The sequence below is a fragment of the Adelges cooleyi genome, unplaced genomic scaffold (genome assembly GCF_023614345.1).
Source record: "Adelges cooleyi isolate 19-005CV unplaced genomic scaffold, UGA_ACOO_1.1 ACOO_flye_CR_arks_rails_tigmint_CR_PRNA_30, whole genome shotgun sequence".
Classification (NCBI taxonomy): domain Eukaryota; kingdom Metazoa; phylum Arthropoda; class Insecta; order Hemiptera; family Adelgidae; genus Adelges; species Adelges cooleyi.
In genome coordinates, this window is record NW_026095971.1 from 7,671,042 (window position 1) to 7,696,478 (window position 25,437).

The 25,437-nt window shown below is 29.7% G+C and overlaps 3 protein-coding genes and 1 long non-coding RNA gene across 5 annotated transcripts; 1 reads left to right on the forward strand and 3 right to left on the reverse strand.

Moving 5' to 3' along the window:
• The first annotated feature begins 7,196 nt into the window (after positions 1-7,196).
• LOC126838689 (uncharacterized) lies at positions 7,197-7,782 on the forward strand. Its single transcript, XR_007685724.1, has 2 exons — positions 7,197-7,443; positions 7,531-7,782. It is a non-coding gene; the product is annotated as an uncharacterized LOC126838689 (long non-coding RNA).
• A 1,689-nt stretch (positions 7,783-9,471) lies between these two features.
• Positions 9,472-11,798, reverse strand: LOC126838391 (E3 ubiquitin-protein ligase parkin). Its single transcript, XM_050572773.1, has 8 exons — positions 11,497-11,798; positions 11,060-11,422; positions 10,856-10,995; positions 10,582-10,780; positions 10,388-10,525; positions 10,204-10,320; positions 10,039-10,123; positions 9,472-9,779 (listed from the first exon to the last, which is right to left on the reverse strand). The coding sequence occupies exons 1-8, from the start codon at positions 11,692-11,694 to the stop codon at positions 9,676-9,678; spliced, it is 1,344 nt and encodes a 447-aa protein (XP_050428730.1). The 5' UTR covers positions 11,695-11,798; the 3' UTR covers positions 9,472-9,675.
• Positions 11,799-12,534: 736 nt separating this feature from the next.
• Positions 12,535-17,602, reverse strand: LOC126838309 (15-hydroxyprostaglandin dehydrogenase [NAD(+)]-like). Its single transcript, XM_050572637.1, has 6 exons — positions 17,348-17,602; positions 17,140-17,263; positions 16,975-17,081; positions 15,198-15,371; positions 14,763-14,920; positions 12,535-14,669 (listed from the first exon to the last, which is right to left on the reverse strand). The coding sequence occupies exons 1-6, from the start codon at positions 17,438-17,440 to the stop codon at positions 14,555-14,557; spliced, it is 771 nt and encodes a 256-aa protein (XP_050428594.1). The 5' UTR covers positions 17,441-17,602; the 3' UTR covers positions 12,535-14,554.
• A 410-nt stretch (positions 17,603-18,012) lies between these two features.
• On the reverse strand, positions 18,013-23,321 carry LOC126838695 (thioredoxin domain-containing protein 3-like). 2 transcript variants are annotated; one of them, XM_050573330.1, is made up of 11 exons: positions 23,225-23,321; positions 22,967-23,084; positions 22,789-22,892; positions 22,174-22,245; positions 21,981-22,097; positions 21,812-21,908; positions 21,025-21,290; positions 20,478-20,707; positions 20,254-20,413; positions 19,586-19,755; positions 18,013-18,442 (listed from the first exon to the last, which is right to left on the reverse strand). In XM_050573330.1, exons 1-11 carry the CDS (start codon positions 23,237-23,239, stop codon positions 18,154-18,156), a joined length of 1,638 nt encoding a protein of 545 aa, XP_050429287.1. In that variant the 5' UTR covers positions 23,240-23,321; the 3' UTR covers positions 18,013-18,153. The 2 variants fall into 2 exon arrangements, with proteins under 2 accessions (XP_050429287.1, XP_050429288.1); XM_050573331.1 differs by lacking the exons at positions 22,789-22,892; positions 22,967-23,084; positions 23,225-23,321 and adding an exon at positions 22,395-22,475.
• Positions 23,322-25,437: the final 2,116 nt, after the last annotated feature.

Here is a 25,437-nt window from a genome sequence, read left to right on the forward strand (position 1 = left end):
TTGTAAATTAAATACCTTTTTTAGCCATTCTTGCCCTTAGTCCTCATCTCTTTTAAAATTTCCCTAATTCCTTCTACTGAGAAGAATTACTGGTTATATGAAATACTATTTTTATTTGGACATTTGAACTTTTTTTAGACATCGTCACACAATTAAAATACGACAATAATAAATAATTTGTCCATAGATCTTCCAAACATGCCTAAATCATTTCAGCTTTTTTTTAAAATGTAATATATACGAAAAAATATTCAGACAATAGCATAATATGCATTATATTATAATATATTAAATACTTACTTTTTTTTTTAAATACTTACTAAACTATGTCTACTCAGAGGGACTATAAAATACTAATTTTACAAATTGTTTGATTTTGTGCACATTCAAATTGTAATAAAAAAGCCTACTTATTTATCAAACGTGATCAAGTCCTAATTTTAGATAAGTTGTTAAAAGCTGTATAGCTGCGTATCTCCAATGAGTACTTGTGTAATACTATAATAATCTACCTAAACACGGCGATGACTTGTAGGAATTTGTATTTATCAGTTATAAATAAAAATGTGTATAAATTAGCATAAATATTAGATCCGATTACCCAGTAATGCCTGTTGAAACCACCAATCATGTCTTTAATACGCAAACAACATACATTTCCATTTCCAGTACATTTTTTTAAAGCCAACACGTGTTAATGTAAAGTATAATTTAGTACTTCTTTCTTGGTAATTATCCGTAAATGTATTAAAAATCAATAAGTTAACAAATAAAGTATATAAGTAAATTGAACGAAGGTTTTTGCTACAAAAGTGGTATACTGTTAATTTATTTAAATACAAATAAACTGGACTCGCCCATAGTAAAACACAATTTTAAAAGATATATAAAAAAAAAAATTAAGTTCTTAGGTAGTTAAAGAATAAAAAAAAATCGGCATGCAGTCTTACGTAAACACTACAAGACGTAAATGTTTTTGCCTTAAGAGCCCTACCTAAAAATACGCTTTAAATGTGAGCTTTATTATTTATTAATTATTAAAAGGAATCTCAACGTCATTGTATTAGTTCGCTATTGTATTTGAATATTTTTCATGTTAAGTGTTTGTTGACTATATACATTCCAGTAGTTTTTTATCACAAATACCTACTAACTTGATATAAGTTCAGAAATTCTATAGACAATTAATGTTGTCTATAAATTATGAATATCATAGTTTACCTATAAAAGGCGACGGCATTTTAATACTTTTAGCGGTACTACTGGTCGTATAACGTCAAATACTATTCTTTTATTTTTTTTCTACATTCTATATTAGTTCTCAGTCTTGTTTTTTGTGATCTTGTCGTTGGAATTACAAAATTGCTGGCATTTTTCCTTTCGCGATTGGCTTTTTATTAAATAACTGTTTTTACTTGTTTTACTATATTGTTTTTTTCGTTGGAATTTTTTAATCATTTACCAAACGTTACTGTCTTTTCCGTGCCGTAAACGACAACAACAATGATAGCAATCCTACTTCGCAGCACAACTTGGTCGGATTGGATATGAATATATATATATATATATGTGTGTGTGTGTGTGTGTGCTATACCTAAAGTCGTGGTGGAGGGATAGCTGCAGAGGTGTACGCGTCTCCGAGGGTGTCGATTTATCGGGGCGAAATGAACGAAAGGAGGTGACGTTCGGGGGGTGATGGTAGGGCAAGTGGGAAAACGCGGCCATGATGTTGTGTTTTTTTTTGCACTCAGAAAACTGTGTGCGGCTGGTTGCAGCCATGCATGATATCGCCACCGCCGCCATTTCCCCGGGAACTTTCCCCCTTTCCATTTACCGATTTTTTATTTTCCATTTGTATAATACGTATATTTTATAACGTGAAAAACAAAACACAATTTTGTTTTCCTCCACTACTCTCTCCAAAACCGAATTCAAATCATACAATTATTTCTTTCGCGAGTCTCCATAAACCATTTATAATAACCGCGCAAATTAAACGTTATTAAGAACCCTAATTGACTAAAAAATAAATTTGATATTATAACTGCGCGATATACGCACAGTTATAACATCGCCCAACGTTTATTTGGATTGTCTAGATACACATAAAAATCGATATTAAATAATAATAAGTACACATACCTAGTAGATTTAGATAAATATACGGATAAACCTATGCATTTCAAATAGTCTTTAAGTAGAACAAGTTGAAAAAGGTTCGCTTTTAAATGTCAGTTACTCATATAAGTCATAAGTATGTTATTCGACGTTTCTGGAACTTCAAATTTCTTATTGACCTTTCTGCACAAAACCCTTAAAATATCTTTATTATTTAAAGCCAAACCTCAAAAACATCCAACCGTGAGTTTACGGTATGTAAATTAATATTATAGATTTTATTTTGCTCGTGGTTATATTATAATACTCCTACATATTCATTATCCGTTTTTCTACATTAATTCAGTGTCATTTAAAATTTAAACTTACTGAAGTTATTTGAATAATCAGTATCTTTGGACGAACAAGTTCAAGAATCAAGGACAAGTTTGTTTATGCAAACTTAGCAATGAATACAAATACTTAACAAAAAAACAGACATTTAAAAAGAAATTAAGAGGACACCATCGGTCTCACCCTTCATGCTTATTAGAAGGTATAGAAACACTTCATAAGGTATACATTTAGTAGTACACAGACACTAAAGAGGAGTTTTAATTAATAGTTTGTTTGTTGTAATTTTTTATTTGCAATGTTTTATTACAAAATTTCTTTATTAATATTTGTATTATTTATCAATGGATAATGAGGCAAGCTAGGCATGAATGAAGCGGCCGAGTGTACATTGGTGGTATGAAGATTTTAATTGCTTTTGATTGTAAAGGGAAATGGCTAATTTTCTAAAACCAGTAGACAAATTTATCAGTGAGATTTAACAAAAACATTACCATCCACATTTAAAATAATACCTAATATAGATCACAAATATAGTGTAATATATTATTCTATTTATTATTTATTCTATGCACACATATTTATCCGATATCCGACGTTCAACAAACGAATCACTTCGAATCATGGACCTAACCTAACCTAACCGAAATCAATTAGAATCATGGACTATAAGTACATCATATCGAAGAAGAATAGAAGTATTCGAAAAATAGATTCGTTATATAGACCAGACTAAAACATAAACGCAAATATCAATATCTCAAAGTATACAGAACACAAATGATATAGAGGATCTTGAGAAACATATCTAATCAGAATTTAGTATATTTCCATGAAAGTCTTGACGTTCGAAATCGAACAAAGAAAAAGAAAAGTAATTATTCATCGGTTATAATCTATATTTTTTTTACTGAAGTAGACAAAGATCAACATCACACAACAATAAATTATTGTTTATGGCCAATACTATACAACGTACATAATATGAATTTTTTTTTAATCCAATGATTCATTACCTTTTACTGAAGTAACTAGAACTTATTATTAAACGTAAAATTACGAATGTGTATGTTGCCCACTTAATTGTATCTAACATCTATCCTATAATTCCCATAATTTATGTTTCATAATTAATATACAAGGTAATATTGTTAATTTTTGCAAAAATAGTACATTTTAACCAAATTTGTAATAGATCAAACAAAAACAAATAAAATAATAGTTAACAGGCAGGTCATAGACTACCAGAGTGGTCTAATAAACAAAAGACTATACTGCAGTCTTACCGAATACTGAGATCCAAGTCACAAATAGGAATAATTATAATAAAGAATTTACTATTAATGTTACTAGAACTGTTTTTGATAAAATATATTTACATTTTTGTCACAGTGGTTTTTAATTTTTTATTAAAGTCAAACAAATGTAACTAAATTATAAAATAAAAATTGTATATTAACCTTTTTGGCTTTCGTACTTTGTTACTTCAACATAATATCTAGTCGTACACAACCACAAAAAATGATAAAAAATCATTTTTTGGAGGAAACATTTTTTTTCTATTAATATGTAGTCGCACTTTGATTTTATGGCCGACCTGTTCTAGAAACTTAATATAACTATAATAATATACTCTATGTACGTTGTCTTTAATATTAGATCACATTTTGTTGAAAACGAAAATAAAACGGCGCACACATTCAAATATTGTTCTAGCCTTTATATTACAGCGGGTTACTCAAAGTCCACGAGTTTGAATTGCCTGTCGTTGTAATGGAAAATTGTACCGGTTATTTTTTATTCCTGCTAACTAATCAACACGTCAATTATTTTTCATTCATTTATTTTTTTATTAGTTATTATTCGTATACTCCAACGGCCAACCGCTATAGTTTAAAAGAGCCACTAATATGCAAATTTTAGTGCTCATCTCATTACATCTTATTATATTATTATACACATATGATGTGATCGGCGGCGGTATATACGAATTCGGTCCGTGAGAATCGCACACCAGACACGGCTAATAACGTTGATAATAACAACAATGATAATTATTACGGAGGAAATCAAGAAGAGCGGACGGTCTCTCAAAAAGGAATTAGCATTTCCGGTATTGGCAGGGGAGAGAAAAAACACTGAAGACTGAAAGGCGGGAGCGAAGAACAACTGCGCGGACGAAACCGAGACATTTATTATCATTAACATAATTATTATTGTTCGCAGTATGCATAAACGGGGTTGTTAATGGGAGACTCGGCCGACCGTTTTGCATATATGCCGTGTAGAACGACCAACTGTTGATACGTCCGACCCCGGGAAGCCTAAACAAAGGATGTAAGTATACGGCCTAAAAAGAGGACGATTACGAAGACTGTAACAAAATAAAACCGAATTACTTGCTCCTTATGCAAATTAAGAAAAAAAAAACCGTTTTTTTTTTTTTTTGTTTATTCATTTTGTCCCGCGCACACTAGGAATACTCAACATTATTATTATTATTTTTTTGTTTAATTCGCAAACGCATGGTGTTAATTCCCTGTAGGGTTTCACACGTCATATTATCCGAACTATACGGCACACATAGGTAATATAATGCACCTGGATAAGCCGCTGCGGGCTAAGACAAACCCCGTGGCGATTGTAAAAGAATAGGACGTGCCGGGGCGCGAACGCTTATGACAGGGCAAGGGTGTAAGATGGGTCAATTGTTTCCATAATATTATCATACCTGGAATTAACACCGTCGTTCTAATTTTTTATACTACCGTTTGATCTAACCGAGTATTTGAATAATATATTTAATTAGCGTTTTACCCGTACCTAAGTATGGTAATGTCGAATCACTCTAAATCTTATATTATTAATTATTATGTGCGTTTATTATCCCTCATAAAATATTATTTTCACACGCCTCGAATGAATTAATCGTTCTCATTTGTTAGGTTGTATATTATTATAATATTTTATATTATACATCGATAACGTATTATAAACTATAATGTGGCTAACATTTTATTCCTCATTTTTTGATTTTAATTTTAAAACAAATTAAATAGTTATTGTAATTTCAAAACGTTCCGAAATCTTTAATCACGTGTAATTGATTACCGAAATAGATGATTTCAAAGTTAATAATAATTTATTAATTTTTATTGTTAATAAATTGCTTAAAAATTGTTGTAAAATTAAATTATCCAAAATCATGTTTTTTTTACATTTTATAATTTTTTTACTATAGGTACAATTATTGCAATACATAATACGTATATAAAATATATATTGTCATATTATTGTGATGGTATAATAAAAGAGAAATGTATTTTTAAAGATTCCTCAATTTTGAATCTTTAATAATAATTATACATTTTAGGTTTACCGTTTTGCTTTAAATGAGGATTTTGCAAACAGTTGCATTTTTTAACTTTCTAACTCAAAATATAATATATTTTAAGAGAACTCTACCCACCCGTAATTTGTAGTGCAAAACAGGGTTTACACTTTACATGATTGAATACTTTTGTGGCTGTGATAGTAATAGATAATAGAATCGCAACATTTTCATAAGAAATGAAGGTCAATATTATCTGTATTATTTATAAGAGTAGAAATTATTAATTGATTTTTTTTGCGAATATTGTTCGAATTGCTGTGAAAATTTGGTGGTTTCACAACTGCAATTCCAATACATTTTGTTTTCGATTCCCGCAAATCTATTTTGATGAAAAACAATTGTAATTTTGTCAATAGAAATAACTGCAATAGTGCAATAGTCTGGCAAAAAAAAAAAAAGAACATCCAATAAAAATTATCATTATTGTATTAATAAGTATTCACTGTAATTTAAACTCTTACATTTCTTATATATAGTTATATAAGAAATGTCTTGGAAGATACACGTTTCAGGAAAACTGAGCGCAGTTATAAAGGGTATTTTTGTTAATTAACCATTAACATATAATTTAAGAGATATTTGTTTGAATCATGCTCGTGTAAATAATTAGATAAACTATTTGACTTAAAATTTGTTTTTGGGTAAAATAATAAATAATCCCTAAATCACTTAATTTCATACAAAAGTGCATTTCGCAAAACATTAATGTTTGTACAAAAATAATCAAATATAATAGCCTTATAAGAGTTAGAAACAATTAATATTAAATAGATTTATCTTTGCTACGTCGATAAATTGTGTGTAGATTTAAATTTGTTATCTTAACATTTACATACAATTGATTGAAAAATTGTCTACATTTTACTATTGTTACTTACTTTTAATAATTTAAGAATAGGAAATGTGCGTCCCTTCATAATATATATAAATTAAATATAACAGCGCTATCTAGTGGGTAAAGGCAATGTATTTTTACAATTTCATTGATAGAATGCAACATCAAGAATTATTATTTTGTCTTATCTGATAATATTATAGTATCTTGTTAACCATATCATTATTCATATTTCATATTATTAGTTATTCTACATTTAAAGAATCAAATCTTAATTATTTTTCCTTTAAGTTTAAATACTCATTTGTTTTTCTATTAAATAAAATTATTTTATCATTACACATAACAATTTAACTTCAAAACACATAGCCATAATGATTAATGACATACTATTAAGTATTATCAGTTGTAATTAATGTTGACATTATGTTGTTACTATTGAAACTCTAATGTAACAATTATGAATAAAGCTATTGAAAAAACAAAATCCTATGTTTAATTTAATAGCTGTAAACATAATTAATATGCACTTCGTTTTCGCTTATTTTTTAGTTATTGTCACATCTATCTATTAACATGGATAATTTTAGTTGACATGTTAATGGCTTCAAAGCTAATGACGTTTATTTTTCCATTGCTTTTTAAATAAATAATAATAATATCTAGATTGTAATATGGAATAAATGTTATGTTTTTTTAGATTATGAAACTGAGATTGATGAAACTTCACCACCTGACTACACAGACTTTCAGAATTTGTTAAGTATGATACTAATGTAATATCAAAACAAACATAACATAGGTAACAGTTTTGAGTATATTATAAAATGTAACGTTTTTATTGTATTAGATTCATACAAAGTTTGTGAACCAACTCTTAAGCCGGACGGCTCCAAGACGTTTGATTGTATAAAGAAGTGTGGCCGTTCATACAAATATAAACGCAATTTGTGGCGACACTTGACCTCCGAGTGCGGCGTAGGACCTCAGTATCAATGCAACATTTGTACTCAGTGGTTTGTACACAGAAGCAGCTTGAAAAAACATTTATATTATTTTCATAGTATTTTATTGGACAATAAAAATAAAAAATAATAGATTTTCTCAAAACACTTTTCATTTGTATTATATAGTTACTTAAGGACATAACCAAGGAAATAGTCTACAGGTTTTTAACCAATACTATAATTATACAAATATGTGGTAGGCTGAAACATTAGTAAATTAATTATCTGTACTAAGATGTATGTTACTATACTGAGTGTACTTTAACACTACGCATCACCAACTGACAGTATTATATTAAGCAGATATATTAATGGTTTTAATATTTTTAGGTATATACTACTAGTTAATTTAAATACGATGATAGGTACTAACATGTGTGGCACCTATTATTGCTTTCTCAACATTGTTATAGGACTTATAGTAACCTTCATTATATAATTATTTTTTTCAAATTTATATATACTTAACACTCGTTAAATAATACTGTAATACAATTAAAAATATATGATATAGTATTAGTCAAATTCAACAATATAAAAAATCGAATAGTCATGTACAGTCCCTGATTTTTGAGTTTAAAGTAAACAGAACTAGAAAAATAAAGAAGAGTACAAACCAAAACTATAAATTAACTAATTTTAAAATAAAATAAAATGTTGGTTTGGTTTGGTTTGATATCAAAGCCTAATAATGAAATAAAGTATAACTGATTTATCTGTGTTGCTGCAATGTGGATAATGTGTCAAAATTGTTTCATTGTACTTGTACACAAATATGAGCATTTTTTTTTAATTAAAATTAAAAACCGTAATATGTACTGTTTTAAATAGTATTTTATTTAAATATTTCAAATACCTGTTTTATCTTTGAAGCGGAGCTGAAAAGATTTTTTTTTTCTATCTTTGTGCCTGATTCACTATATCTCTTAAACCCCTGAGCGGTTTTTTTAATGTAGCAAGTCTAGTGATCAGAAATTATAAACAAAATCTTAAAAGTACAGCACTATATAACTTTTTGAGAAAGTCATATTACTTCCAAACTGGTATGCAATATTTTTTTATATACTGTACTACCAATATACGATGTCAAACCAAAAATTATCATAAAAGCTTTTCATTTGAAAGAATGGTCTAAAAATTTAAGTTATGGTAAATATAGTGTGACTATAACATACAACATTTTTTTCAAATATCTGTATTACATTTTTTTTATAATAATAAAAAAAAACCCAAAAAAAGATAAAATACACTCATACTGTATTAAACTTCAAGGTTGCCAAGTGTAAACTAATAAGTTAACAAGTATATTATATTAGAAAAAAATGTTTTTATTATATTTTTGATTACAAAATATGTCTAACAATGGAAACAAATTATTAGAATAGACAGCCAAGCAACCCTATACAATGTCTTTACAATATTTTTATCAATATTTAGTATTTTTACGATCTACAGATTTGTATCGAATTGTTTGATTGAAAGAGGTTTTATCACTTTCAGTTATAATAATTTCTGAAGACCTACGAGCTTCCGGGCCTACTATAACCCTATGCTAGCTTCTTGTTAATAAAAATCTATTTTACTTCATTATTTATTTACTTGTTATTTTACTTTGTCCAGCAAAAAAACATTAAATTTATTATTTGGTTTTTATGTACATACATTTTTATTTTTAATAATTATTTTAAAAAAATTGTAAAAAGATTTGTAGGTACCTATTGTTATAACACATAACTCTTCTTCTAAAAATAAATTCACTAATAATTGACATGCAACATTTTACTTAATATTTGTTTTTAAATTACAATTTAAATATTACATTTTTATTTAAAGTGTATTCATACATTTTAGTATAAAAAAAGGGATCAATTGTAAACATTATAGGGAAACTAAGTAAAAAATAATACATAATAATTGTTAAATCTATGACTAGTTAGTTATACATATTGGTTTTTTAGTAGAAAAAATAAGTTTCACTTGAACACTTTTTAGTTGAACCAATGGCTTCCCATACATTCTCTTGACCATTCTGTTTGGCACAACCAACACCACGGAAACGAACATCGTGTACATACCATATGCATACAGCCACCTTTAATTAAAAAAAAAAAACAGGTTTATAATAAATAATTTTAAAATATAATAACCACATGTTTTTTCTTATCTGACATGTAAAATATATTTAAAAACAACTAGAACTGCTACATATATTTGAGAATAATACTAGCTGAGAAATCTTTGTTTCACTCTGTATTCTTTGACTTGTGTCACAAAGCAGACATGGAATTAAGCGCCAATAAGAAAAAAAAACATGATCAAAAGAGTGGAGTAGAAAAATACTGTACTATTACCATCTCGTTCTGTAGCAGTGCGGCACTTAGGGCAAGGTTTAGTCGATACTTTTATTTTTACATTACTTGCGTCGTCCCATTTAGCCTAAATAAGTTATAAAATAATAATTAATCAATTTAAATGTTTGTGATGTAATCACAATTATTTTTTTAATATGTATAAACCTGTGATGCAAGTTTTGGGTCAATAGAGTAACCAGCTATATCACTAATGAGCTGTTCTTCCCTTGGAAAGCAATCTCCTATATGATAACCTTGCAAACATTTTTTACAAAAGACGTACTGCAAAAAAAAAAAATTGCTAGTAAGTTATAAAACAACTATTAAGTCGATCATTTCACAATTTTACCCCACATCCATTGATACACGTCACTTTATCACATTCGTCATCCACAAGAATTCCGGCACCACATCCAGGTTGTGGACATAATACTCCACCTTGATGAAGCACATACTCTTCAGCTGCAAATCTTTCATACATTTCATACTAAAAATATATTTATATTATAAACCTTATAAAAAATTACAATTTAAAACGTTTACTTGTTCTTGTTTTAAGGTTTTGAAATGATAAAGTTGACTTATCAAACTATCAGGACACCCGGCTGGACAAGGTAATGTATAACCAAAATTAATATCAGAAATAAATCGTCTTTCTCTTAATCGGCTTACTGCATAATCACAAAAACATTCTAAACACGTAACATGACCATCCACACAAGGATACACAAATACTTTTGGTCTAAATCAATAAAAAAAAAATTATCAAATAATAATAAACATAACATTTTACTAAAACATTAGTAATAATGAATACTTCACATCGGTGCATGCCAAACAAGGAATATGATGTAGATTGTTTCTAACTAGGTGTAATGCTACAGCTTCATCAGTTTCACCTTTGGTAATGTGTTCAGAACATTTAAAATAAAATTCTGACCACCCTACTTCTCCATCCTATTCACATGAAAAGTTGTATTAGAAACAAGCAAGTAATTATCAAGCATCAAAAAATACATACTGTACATTCTGATATTTCACAATGTCCAGTAATTCTTTTTGGTTTAAGTACGTCATTCCAATTCTTCGGATCGCCATCTACTGTGAAAGCACCATTTTTGCATTTGAAACATCGAACACGAATTTTACCAACTGTCGTAGTAGAACAAGGCGAAGAACAGTAAACATAAAAGTTAGCTACAGCTCGTTTAGTGTTATCAAATTCATCATCTTCGTTTTCTTCTTCACAAATAGATATCCGTTGATCACGTTTAAATGACCGACGCCTAGTCTTAACTGCATGTAAAACCGTCTGTTCAGCTAGATTATATTCTTCCAGTAACTCCGAGTCGTGTAATTCTTTACCGGCAAATATAATCATCACCTGTTAAACAGAAACAATATTTAAAATCATGAGTTAGCAAAATTATTTTACTATTCAACTTTATCAGTACTGACTTCCTCCGGAGTCATTCCCAACTTTGGCGCAACAAACTCTTTGACATCTCTTACTTCCCATTTCGGATCCAAGCCAACAGGCACAATTGAGCCTGTATTGGTTTTGACGTATATCAGTAATGAATTGGTGATTCGCTTGGTGAATATCGTGTCTAAGAGACGACGGATTATTCGTAATATGGTATCGAATATATTCATAATAGTTTATCGAATGAATTCAATTATAGATTTTGTTGTAAAGAAAAACAAAAAATAAATTATTCATTAACGACAACGGTTGTTTATATTAAACGGTCAAATCACAAACCATAGGTCATAAATCATGATAACTGATAAGAGATTCATGATAATGTTATCACGCAGGACAGACATTATAGATTAAACTTTTTCAAGCGGTTTCACCGACGAGTTTCGAACATTTACACAGGCTTAAATTAGGTCTTATCGAACTTGAATGAATTATTTATACAGAAGCACGAAATTAACTGGATATGTTGAATTTCAAATTTTACAGGAAATATATTATATATAGGTATATAATATTTATATGTGAATTGGCAGTTAATAGCTGATTGTTATAGGGTGACAATTCACAAGAAAACAGTTTTAATATTAGTAAAAACTTTTCTCCCTAAAAGACTCCCTACTACAAAACTGATGGCACTGTCATAACAACTTTTATAGTTTGTCATTTTCACTATATAGATTACCCCGCTTGGTAAAATTTGCAACTAGTCACTAGTTATAATAGTCTTTCCAGTAATAACATTTAAGTACAAATAACAAAAACTAATTAAACTATTTAGCACATTATGGAATTTATGTACATAAATAATGATTAGGTACTGTTTGTTATAATCATTATACATTTATTATCAACTTCGAATTTTTACGCAAGATTTATAAATTAAGTAGATAATCCTTAAAAAACAGGATACAATTAATAATTATAAATGTTAATATTTATAAAATGGTTTGTATTCTTGTACAATAATATTTAAAAAGTGGTATATGTATAAAATATAAAAAATTGGCTGTGTGATATGTGTTATGCTGTATTTACGGATGAGCATATTATAGTTTAATAAATTAGAAATAGAAAAAATTTTATTGAAATCAGATATTTTAAAATTATTTGATTTGTTTATGATAATTCATGTTGCCTTATTACTTCTAATAATAAATGGTCCCGGTAAAAATATAGGTGATAAAATTGAATTTGTAATAATAAATCAAAATATCAGTAACAATAGGTAATATTGTATGATATTCTAAATGTGATGACAATTTTGATATTTTTATAGTCTATTTTGTTTAATTGAAAAATGTAAATAAGCATCCCACATCACAAAACAAAAACGTCACAGCCGTATTAATAAAAAACGCATTGTAAAAATATTAGAACGTTTTCATAAATATAGTTCTTTAAATTTTGGTGTTCAAGCATAAAATATATTACCATTGGTATGATAAAAATAGCCTATATGCATTATGCATAGATAAAAATAATCATTAAGTAGTTAACACTACTTAACTACTAACAGTAGTAGGCACTAGAGTACAATAATAATAATAACCATTATTATTATATCATAATATTTTATGTTATTATGTTTGCGATTATAAAATGAGCATTTCGTTAGGTAATATAATAAATAATAATTATACAATATGGAAATTTGAAGTTCCCCACACACGATAGTAACACGGATATCGAATTTTTTTTATAAACAATTGTGGTAGATAGCAAAGGCATGAATATTTAAGGTTCTAAGGACAATATGTTCTTTACATTTTTGGTTTTATATCTAGAGAGATATTTTAAGTGATTACATTTATTTTTAATAAATGCTCATAATTTATCCTCATTTGGAATTTATACACTTGTTAATGTGATTTCATTTTTACAAGGCACAATAACATCTGAAATGTAAGATAACAAATAATTTGGTCATAAATAAACTAAAACCCATTCTTTAAGTTGTTAATAAATAATAAATATTTGGCACCTCTTTGTTAAAAAATTACTTTAAACATAACGTGTAACAGAAACTTAGCACTAAACGCTAAACATCTAACCTTTTTGGAATTTTTTTCCACCACAAATTTCGAAAAAGTATAAACTACCTACTACAATTGTTTATAAAATGTTTGTGTCCTGTGATATCCGTATTAATATTGCCTGTGGCGCCGAACTTATGCATGAACTGAAGCGAACGCTTCATATAATAAAAAGGGCGGGTGAAATAATATAAGGGAGAAAATTATTATTTGGCTTAAAGTTATTAAAAAAGGTTTGGGGGAAGAAGTTATTTTATATAATATAGACTTTGCTTCCTATATAAGTATGAAATTCGGCGTCACTGGATCTCGATTTGAATTACCCTACTATATCATCGTATTATGCATCTATGTAACATGATGTACTCATAGTGTATACAATTATAATTAACTTAAGTCTTAACATTTATGTTTGAAAAAACATATTGATGTTTTGTAAATTTTGATTTTAAGTACAAACTTGTAAACATTATTATAAAACAATAGACAATCGCGGTCGTGGTCATAGATTATTTAGTACGAAGCATATTAAGATGAATCGTTTATTTGAGAATATAGATGAATGGTTAATTAAAAGCAAAACCAAACACTTTGAGGTCCAATGCTTAAGATACTAACTAGAAATAATAATGCGAGGGCTCTTGTTTATTGAATAATAAAAGAGTGATTCTCAAATATTACACCACTTGCCCTCAAAAATGTATCCAACACTGAAATATACAAAAGCGCCAAATTCAGCAATTGATGAGTTGTTTATGAACAAGTCATTCATATTATACACGATGTTGTTTAATGTAGTATTATTACAATTATTTTCCATGATATTAGAAATAAAATAAAATAATATAAGTAAAATTATATGTACTATTAGCTTAGGTGTCTACGGACCTACCACTTTATAAACCTTTATTAAGACCACAACCGCGAGAGTGTGACATTTTCGAAATTAAAGTTATCTCTATTTGAATAAAAACAAACAAAATAGGTGTGGAAGCTTCTAGAAATTTGGAAATTTGACTTCTTTGGCTGACTTGTTATTTTCAACTACCCATACCGAACCATTCTGAGCCTTCTGCAGCACATGAATCAATCCCCGTCCAACACTTTGAGCACTATAATAATATGCATGTTATGATTTTGCCTGTTAATACTTAATAAATGGCTGGTGATAAAAAAATTGTCACTATTTTTAAATAGGTACTTACGCTTGAGGCGCCTGAGGAGCGACGTCTTTGTCCCAGAGGTGTAGAAAACTGGGTGATAGCAAGGCATGCGTAACGTCTTCAGGTATAGCATCCGTTAGCGTCATTCCAGGACACAAGGCTATGACCCGTATGCCAGTTAAATTATTGTGGTACGAATCCTTGAGGGGAGAAATTTAAATTATAATTCATTTTTCTTTAATTGCTTTAAAAACGATATGAGAATTATCGAAGAAAGCAACGGTTAATGCTTAAAGTAATGAATTTGTGAAACTTATTAACCACGCTAAAAAAATATTGAGCAACTCTCTAACAGCGCAATAAAAATGGAAGTTCCCGTTGAGTTACCACGACGGTCTTGGATTGTCTAAGACGGTCAACTATCAAGAAGACCGACGGAATTTTTTTGTGCAGTAAGATTAGTGAATATTAGCATACCCCAAATGATCTAATAAAACCAATAAGAGCATGTTTGGTGGCTGAGTAGATAGGCATGCTAGGACACGGTTTGTAACCCATGGTGGAAGACGTGACAACCACTGTTCCGCCGCGCCCGCCCTTGTCCTTGCCCATGAGTTGCATAGCCAAAAGTGTTCCTCTGATAACACCATTCTGTGAAAACATTAAAATAAATTCCCTTAGAAATACGTTGTAGGGTTAAAGCTTGCTTTGTGCGCACTTCTATGTATGTTTACCTTAAATACAAAAAGTATACCAGAGGATATCCGTAGCAAAACGAATATAATTTGTGGGATTGCATAGGCAAAATGGGCCTTTTCAAGATAAAAGCGTCATTTAGCCAGAAAGGAAGAAATTCCTAAAAAATCTATAAATGGAGTTTTGCTTTGTTTAGCTGCGAAACCTGGACAATTAGCAAAAAAAAAAGGTGAACTTCGGAAAGAGGTCTTCGAGATGTGGTAGTACAGAAGAATGGTAAAGATTCCATGGACTGAACGAGGTAGAATCGAAGATGTACTATACTCGGTAGGAGGGGGAAAACGGCCAATATGTCAATGTATCCAATATAGAAAAGATAAGATGGAAGGACATACATTAACATATAAAAGTTTATTAAAAACAATAATTGAAGGAGATGTTGACGGATACATTGGAAGAGGTTAGACGATAACCAAGGACGGAATATGTGACTAAAATGATTAAGGTCACGAAAAAGGAAAAATACAAGGACCTAAAATAATTAAGCTATAGAAGAGAAGCATGCATGAGGTGCTGCAACAGACTAATATGTAATTTATCGTAGGATTAATGACGAAAAGAGAAATACAAAAAATGTATGAACGCTTATTAAAAATTAACAAGTTGTTCAGCTATTATATTACCATACATATATCATAAATATGCTGTTATTTCTCTGGTATAAATATATTTCTTTTAAATTGTCCATGTAAATTAGTGTTGATATGTACATTTCATACGTTTTGTTGTTGTTATGTTAAATCATTTAAATGTTGAATAGACAGTTAACATTAGTGGTGGGACTAATCGAATAAAAAAGATTCGAATATTCGAATACTTTATTCGCACGAACATTCGATGGGTTATTCGAATATTCGATCTGATTTTTCGAATATTCGAATATTTTATCATTTTCTTCGCAGGATTAATTAGATTAAAAAAAAATAATAATTAAGAGACAACTAAGGTGTCCTTGATCAATTTTTAATAATTTTTTAACAAAATAAATATAATTATAACGAATTATTCTTTTGACAAAATAAGTATTATTACTTATTACAACAAATAAGATTTTAACAATTTATATAGGTATACAATTACAAAAAAACATAAATTTGACAGAATATTCGAATTATTTGATTACTATTCGAATTAATTTCATACGAATAGTATTATTCGATTATTCGAATAACTCGAATAATAGAAAAATTCGATTCGAGGTCTCAGCTCTAGTTAACGTATAAAATACAAATGGCTCATTCGTAGTGACCCACGGCTGTACTTTATGCTATGCTTTTCGTGAGTTAAAAATATTCAGAATAATACGTATTGTGACGTTGTCTTATAAGCTATTGATTGTAAAGTTAAAATAAGCACTATAACCATTATTATTAATATTATTATTGAAATATTAATAGTGTTAGAATTTTAGAAAATATAATATTCTCATGCTTCTCTTAACCAACTGTCAAAATTTGATTCCGCATTATGTTTACATAATATATATAATAGGACTTACCAGGTTGACATCGACTTCAAACTCCCAAAAACGGTCGTTGAACACACCCGCGTTGTTCACCACGATGTCGAGTCCTCCAAAAGAGGTGATAGTTTTATGAAATGCCTCTGAAAAACCGTATTAGATCTTAAAGTAAATTTTGGGACATAAAAAATTAGTGACTACCTTTGAATTGCGGGTAATCTGTAACGTCGCACGGACAGAATCGCACTTTTCCGTATCCGAACTTGGCGCTCAGCAGGTCGGCCAGCTTGGATCCGACTTCTTCGTTAATGTCGCATATGGATACCTAAGTATAACGTTGACAATTCGCTCGTATGAAACTGGTACGTGTCAACACAAATAATGTATTATTAAGTCTGATATTTCTTACTTTGGCTCCGTGTTTTAACAGTTCTTCGCAGTACGCGCGGCCTATGCCGGCTGCCCCGCCTGTTACCATGGCGACCTTACCCTTGATTTCCATCGATAATTGTACACAAATAAGGATAGGACGATTCGGCGAAATAACGTTAAACCGTCTGTGTTTGCTGCACTCGATACGACGGATATGCGATTAAAAACAACATAAAGACCGACGAAAACCAAGTTGCAATCTCCTGTATTATTTCCGTCGAGTACGCCAAGATCACTGCCAAGCCGGCCTCGCCCTTAGCAACGGGTAGCGATAAAAGCGCGTTGTGCTGCCGCCTGGAGCGCTAAATGCCCAAGTTGCGATGACTAAGCGCCATGTGAAATCACAACCGTGTCTAGTGTTACACAAATGCAATGTACATTACGTAGGCGCAACAAGAGGACGCAGCGACAAGGGATAGAGGGTGACTAAGAGATAATTTAGCACATTCGTTACATTCGTGATCGGGTTCGCGATTGATGCACAATGTAAAAATATCTTATTAGTTTTAATATCTACGTACCTTAAAATTAAATACACCTCATATCGATGGATAAAATATGTTACGTACATTTGAAACACATATTATTACTTCTTTTCAAACAAATTAATTCTTTTATTAATACTTAGATTATATTGTGACAATAAAAATATATTTTTCTTTGACAGAAATGCTTAGTAGTATAACATTGGAAATTAAATGTATATTAATTATAACAGACGTTCTTAATACATTATTTCGATGTGTCCTTATAAAAGAGACAATTCCTACATTTAATTTATCTTCAAATAATGATTGAACCTTCTTCTGGTTTGCCTTCTTCTCCAAATTCTCCATCCATTTCTTCGCCAGACAAGTTTTCTGCCGCGGCATTCTCGTCTCTCTCCGACTGCGCTAACCATGCCTTTATTTCACCATCCATTTCTTCGTAGTCATGAGGGAAGAATTTTATGGCATCATCGATACCAATGTTCTCATCGGGGCTGACATATACCGGACCAACGTCCACGAATCGCAGTAAATATTTGTCCTTGTCATCTTTTAGTACCGAAAGCACGAGTTTGGCGTCTTTGCTAGAAATATATGCGTGTTAATATTTGTTAATATTTTGTGTAGATAACCAATAATTTATTAGACACATTTAAAAAGACTTTTAAGTATTACAAAACAATTTAAAAGGGCAGATTCACATAGTAAAATGACAATGATTTAAACGACTTTAATTTAGGTATGCTTTAAACTAGAGCTAGCGATTACACGTGTAAGTTAATACACGTGTAACACGTGTAGTTCGAATTGACGTGTAGAAGTTCTTGTAGTTATAAGTACACGTGTATCTGCAACTACACGTATTCTTACAAATGTAAGTTTTAATAAGACCTCTAATTTTACGTGATACTATTCTTTAATTAATGGTTGTCACTAAGATAAAAGTATTATAGTAGCCATTGGGTCAAGTTAGTGGAATCTCGGGTTCTACACGTGTATTCATAATTACACGAACTTCTACACGTGAATTCGAACTACACGAACCTTGTCCTACACGTGTATAATCGTGAATCGTCGGCTCTACTTTTAACTAACCAATATAAAGATTATTGAGTAAACATTCGATACACGTTACATTGATTAGTTTAAAGCATACCTAAATTATTAATGTAGGTAATGTGTTTCGAATCTTTGCTCAATGCTCGATTGTCTCTTTGGAATTTTTATAAGAAATCACATCGGTTAGTTAAAACTCTTAGTACTGTACCGAAATGTTCACAGGCCCACCGACCGCCCAAATGACAATTAAAGTAAAATAGTATGCTCTATAGCCTTACAATAATTTAGTTATTCGATTGTTTAATTCTATTTTTAAATATATTTCATAAAATTACTTTTATAATAAAAAAAAGTTATATTTAGTTTAAGAGGGGAACTTAACTTAAAAACGCAATTCTCATTAATCTTATTAATAAAGAATACACGCTTTTGTTATTTTATTTTTGAAAATAAACAACACCTACTTTAAGCAAAGAGTTGTTTCATTATTTTTATATAATATTTTTACTTTAAATAAACCATTCAATTTATTCTTTGCCCAATCTGACATAAGTATCTTACTTCATGTATATGAAGTATCTATACTTCTTTAATTACCTTAATTGGTATGTAAAATAGTGTGTTAATTGTTATTATAACTATTATAAGATATTACTTATATTACTCACCCAACTCGTTCCATGCCGTAAGTAACAAGTAGTTCTGGATCTTTGCACAGCAGTTTTGGATTTTCTGGGTCAGCACTGCGGAAAAATCCATAATTTACTATATTATCTTCAAGATCCTCTATGATCGGTAGTACGGTGTTAGATTTGGTAATTTCAAAAATAACAAGATACTGAAAAATATATAAAAAAATAATTACATTCGGAGAAAAACATAGTTTTGTGTTTATATTTTATTATGACAACTTTAATATAATAATATAACATTAAATAATGTGTATGAATTATAAAAAGCGAGAAAACTATACGTTTTAAATTATAAATTAAAAATGATTACTATTTTCTTTAAAAAATAATATGATTAATATATTTTGTTTAAAGAATTACTTAGTTAAAAAAAAAAATATTTGGATTTTGATTATACATCACAAACAATACAAGTATTCGACGTATTATAGAAAAAAACACATATTCTAATAAGTGTAACATTATTTCGTATTAGGCTTATTATACGGATCGACTAAAAACAATTAAGTGTATACAACTATAAAGTATAGAGATAGGAGCTTATAGAATTAGATTTAATCTATATACATATTCATGTATTAACATTTAATGTTGGTAATTTTGTGTATTTATTTTGAAAAACCGATAATTGGCATTTGACAAACCTGGGGAGCCGGTGGTTGGGGCGGTAAAAATCCATTATTCTCGCAAAATTTAGGAAACAGAACAGCAAGAGCCGCAGTCTTACTCATCGGACTGACGGGGGTGTATAAAGAAGGGATAATTACTCCATCTTCGGTTTCCAGTCTAGTTTGAGCTGCTATTCTGTTAATGTATTTTTAGACGATTTTAATTTATTGCGTTTTCATTATCATCAAGATGTACATACGAGTCGGGGCTAGGGTCCAAAGGACCTCCTTCGCCGTAAATAATTAAGCTCATCCTGCTTTCAATCACTCCCATTAGGTCTGGCTGTTCAGCTTCCAAGTCTTCTTCTTCTGTTTCGACAACTGTAGCTGTTGGCGAAGACACCATAACTGAGTAGATTTTATTTGCCAACAGCTGGTCGATAAGTTCTTGGGGGTAGCTGTTCAATATTTGTTTGTCCAAAAAAAATAACTAAAAAAAAAAAAATAGAATAGCCATAATTACTATACACAATCGTATTCAAACATTCAACTCCAATTTACGGGTAAAAACTAAAAATGAATAGTATTTAACGAATAGATGATTTGAATGACGACGGTTTTTAAAGGGACAAGCTAAAAACTGTAACCCGCTCTTCTATTTGCAGTATCACCCAATTACAAAAAAAAATATTTTTTCTTAACACTAACCATATTATTTTCTATATTAATTATATATCCATAAATAATTATCAGCCTACGACGTCAATTTTATTAAGCCACCTAGTCGCCTCAAACTTATGTAATTACCTCGTTTAACGTGTCTTCGGTCAGTTGCAGTTCTTTGGCGTCGATAATGATAAGCTCTTCGAATTTACGGGCGCATGTGGTGGCTATATCGCACACTCGTTGTTCTTGCATCACTGGTTCGTCTGGCGGTTCCATTCCTTCTTCCACTGGTTTTTCCACCATAACGTATTTGATGGTGTGAGGGAAGAACATAACACACGTTTGCTTCTGAACATTTTGCACGAACTTTTTTAAGGCGTGCTCCCTAATTTTGATCATCCGCTCTCCTGCAAGTCGAGTCGATAGCAACTTCTATGTTCAATCACTCTTTATTTAAATTGCTTAGCAAACTAGTTATAATATACCTCACCATAAAAAATTAAAAACAACGTTATTTTTTCAATTCGTTTTCAGTGTTAGTAGCACTACTTTTAAAAAATAAAGCAACCATTCACAAAATTATTTTTATTCGGTAGTGTTATATTATTTATCGACTGTGGACATGACTTGTTCCTGACGTTAAAACCACGAAAACCGTTTTTTGCCAAAATTTGCACTAGAGAAGTTGTTCTTTGGAAACAGTGACGTGTCTTCTCAAATAAACGTTTTAGTTATGTTATGTATATATGTGTGTGTGTATTTCAACAGAATTTGAGGGGGAAAAGAGGCAGGAACTAAATTTCTTATTCGGCTTATGAACTTTAAACTTGTTTAGGTCAAAAATATGATTTTTGAAGGCTTGAAACGAAATCATTATCCAGTTATTTGGTTTTATCTAGATATTTAATTTAAACACTTGTTTAGTTACCTCTGACAATTTTTTCTTCTTTAGATATTGAATCGTGATATTGCTCGTTGTCAGCCATTTTCCTATACTCTTCTTCAGTTATTTGATTAAAAGGCATCTGGAATAAAAGAAAATTAAGTTTGAATATTTCATTTTAAACTGCATGAATAACGTCATTTTTAATACATACAAAGTGTCTATGGATTTCTCCTCTTTTAAACTTGCTATATTGTTCAAATTCAGTGGTTATTAATTTAACTAATCTTGGAGCGTTTGTTTCAATAATTAGGTTGACCAAATGTCCATCCTTCGTTGCATAATAATAAATTCAATACCCTATTTTGGCAAATTATGATAGGTATTTAGGTAATTGTTCAACTTACAAAGAGGAACATCCAATGAGGTTCACTTTTTTTTCGAAATCTTTCCAGTGCATCAATTGTATCAGACTTGGCCTGGAAATATTATTTCAGATGAACATTATTTATAGTTATAGTTTAAGCAGTTTTTTATGATATTTAGCCGATTTAGCTGATGCCTATACGAAAAAAAACCGAAACACTCAAATAGTTTTAAGTGAAAACTTTGTTTAGTTACAACTTACAAATCTCCAGTAATCCCTCGCCTTCTCACAAAATCGAGAAGGTAAGTAGTATAATCTTTCTTCGGTAATGTAACTATAATAATTGTTGGGTGAATTAGCTTTAATATTTAAGTATTATTTGTAGTGAGGGTTACACTTGGAACTTTAGAAAACACCATTCTAGAAAATATAAAAACCATTATACTATCGCTTAAACTCTGAACTTCTACGAAGTCATTTTTCTACTCAAACATCTCAGACATGATAGGAAAAGAACAGTATTTTTCAGAAAATTTAAAGAAAAAAAAAATTGGAACCTCGAATTCCCAATTTTTAGAGAATGATCAATAACTTATTACATTTCACTACCAATATTACGATCAATATATTATAACGTAAAAATACTATTAATTACAATTGCATAATGCAAATCATCTCCGCCAAGTTCCAACTTGATTTTTTTCAAATTTGCTATCATTGGTACACAAGGACCACACCATTCCGTATAAATGTCGATAACTAAACATAAAATGAAAAACAATTAAGATTTAATTTTTTTTTCAATCAATTTATCAGTAATAACTTTTAACAACCATAAATTCCTGTTTTTTCTAACAATTTTTGCCAGTCTTCGTTATTGTTGACTTCCTCTTGAAGAGCTACTTGTCCTGCTTTTTTCGCCATCCGGCAAGATCTTTTGTGATGTGCTGTCTGGATACGAAAAAAATACACAATACAATAAAAATACTGATGAATAAATACAATTATATTTTTCTCAAAAAAAAAAAAAGGAATTTTTGTAAATTATAAAAATAATTATGTCTTAAATTTCTCCAATGATGTGTACGTACCGATTTTGGCGGCATATTTTTTTTTTATGAAAAAATGTATTATAGACAAATATAAATGCAGGTTCACAAAATAATGAATGCACAAAATGAACTACAAATCGCAACGATAGTACGATGACAAAATGTCGAGAACGTGCTATGCGACCATTTATAGGCACATACTAAACTCCCCAACCTTCCACACAGTCCGAAAAGTTTAAATACTGACAATAGTTTTAGTAAATAGATATTAAACAGTCGTTAGTAAATTAAAAGCTTACCTAACCACGCACACTATACAGGGTGAAAGTAAAACGGAAGCAAGTTATGAAAAACTAGAAAGTTGACGATTTACAAATATTATGTATACATACAGGCCTGAAATACACACTAGAAATAAGCAATTATAATTTAAACTATAAAGTTTATAACGCCAAACAACTTTGTATTTTTTTAGCTAAAAGACAAAGATTTATTTTTTAATTACATCAAACGGCTCAAACGATGATGCCATTTGACTTAGACTTATTGGATTAAGAATAGGGCTACTCAACTGGAAGTAGAACCTCATACGTTTTGTACATAAATATATATTTACTCCGAATCTCTATGTACTCCTTATTTATAGATTGATAATTGTTTTAAAAAAATGCCCTTTGGCATTTTAAAAATAATTACTTTGCTAATGGAACAATACGTATACATATAGTACGTATACGTATAGTACGTATATATGATATTTTGAGTGTCACGGGACTTTAAATTTAATATAAATAATTTTACTAAAAATTTCTTAATTTTTAAAACTACTTTAAATATGAAATATAATATTTAACATTTCTATACCTATTATTATTTAAGTTTTCCAGCTATTCACGTCTTTATTATTTATTAAAAGTTAATATTATAGTGGGAGTAATATAAAATATTAAAGTAGAATAATTCTACTTTAATGTTTCCTAGGAAAATCTTTACAAACTACTCAAGCGTAAACCTAAAAAGAAATTTTTTTTGTTTTATGCTACTAACATCTAAAAAAAACAAATTTTCGGAACTAATATTTTACACTTAAAATAAATGTCAAATAATTAAATAAACCCTGGACAAAAAAAACGTAATTTTTCTTTATTTCTTCTCCATTATAATGTGCATGTGATATGTGAAATTTGAATGTATTACACTTTATTTAATAATTTCTTCTTAATCTTCCAGCTTTAAAGGCCATTGAGGCCCATTGCTGCAAAACAAATCTCTTTCCATCTGTCTCTGTTCAGAGCTGCTTCAATAATATTGTCTACCTCAAGTTGGTTTAGTTCCTTTTTATTTTTGTCCATTTTTGTCATTTTATTTAATAATTTATAAATTATAATTAATAAAAATAAAATATAATTTTAGACTCAAATATTTTTCAATATCCACCTATTTGAGCCATTGCCTAAGCTTTTTTCATTGTATGTATCATTCATTTCAATGTATGAATGCACCTGATTATCACCCTGTATATTTTATTTTTCAAACTATTTAAGACATTTGTGAATTCGGTGCCAGGTTACTGTGATGTGATGGAACCGTTGAATACACGGAAATGTGGTTTTAAGGCGCAAAATGCAAACAAAACATGCGACACACGGAGATCTGCTGCTATAATTGTGTCACGATTTTATTAGAATAACTATTATAAAGTTTAAGTAGGGTGAATATTGAACAGTGTGGAAGGCGGGTAGTTTATACTCCCCATAACGCGATTTTAGGTATGACAAAACAGTTTATTATTATAGTCAAAATAAAACCATTGGTTCAACCTAAAGATATTTTCATATAATTTGTACGAACGTCAGTGAACGACCATAAACCGATAAACGTACAGTCGCTTTTTAAGCAATTAGTTGTTTAATAAATGCATTAGAGTTCTTACCTTTGTATTTAAGTAAACGTTAAATGACGATGGTTATGACAATTGCTTGCACTAACTAGGTATAATTATAATAATCGTTTAAACAAGCACTTAATAACTAGATATAACTTTTATATTATCAGAAAAGTAGCATATAGGTATTACATTATATCTAGTCTAAAAACTCATTTGGTTTCTATGGAAACGGTTTTATGGATTCATTCCTATAGAGTGAGGTGTGAACGGTGTCATGAAATTCTTAGACAAGTAGATACCTATAATATATATACATATATTGGATGGCCATGTCAAATTAAAGAACCACCCTAATATATTTAGA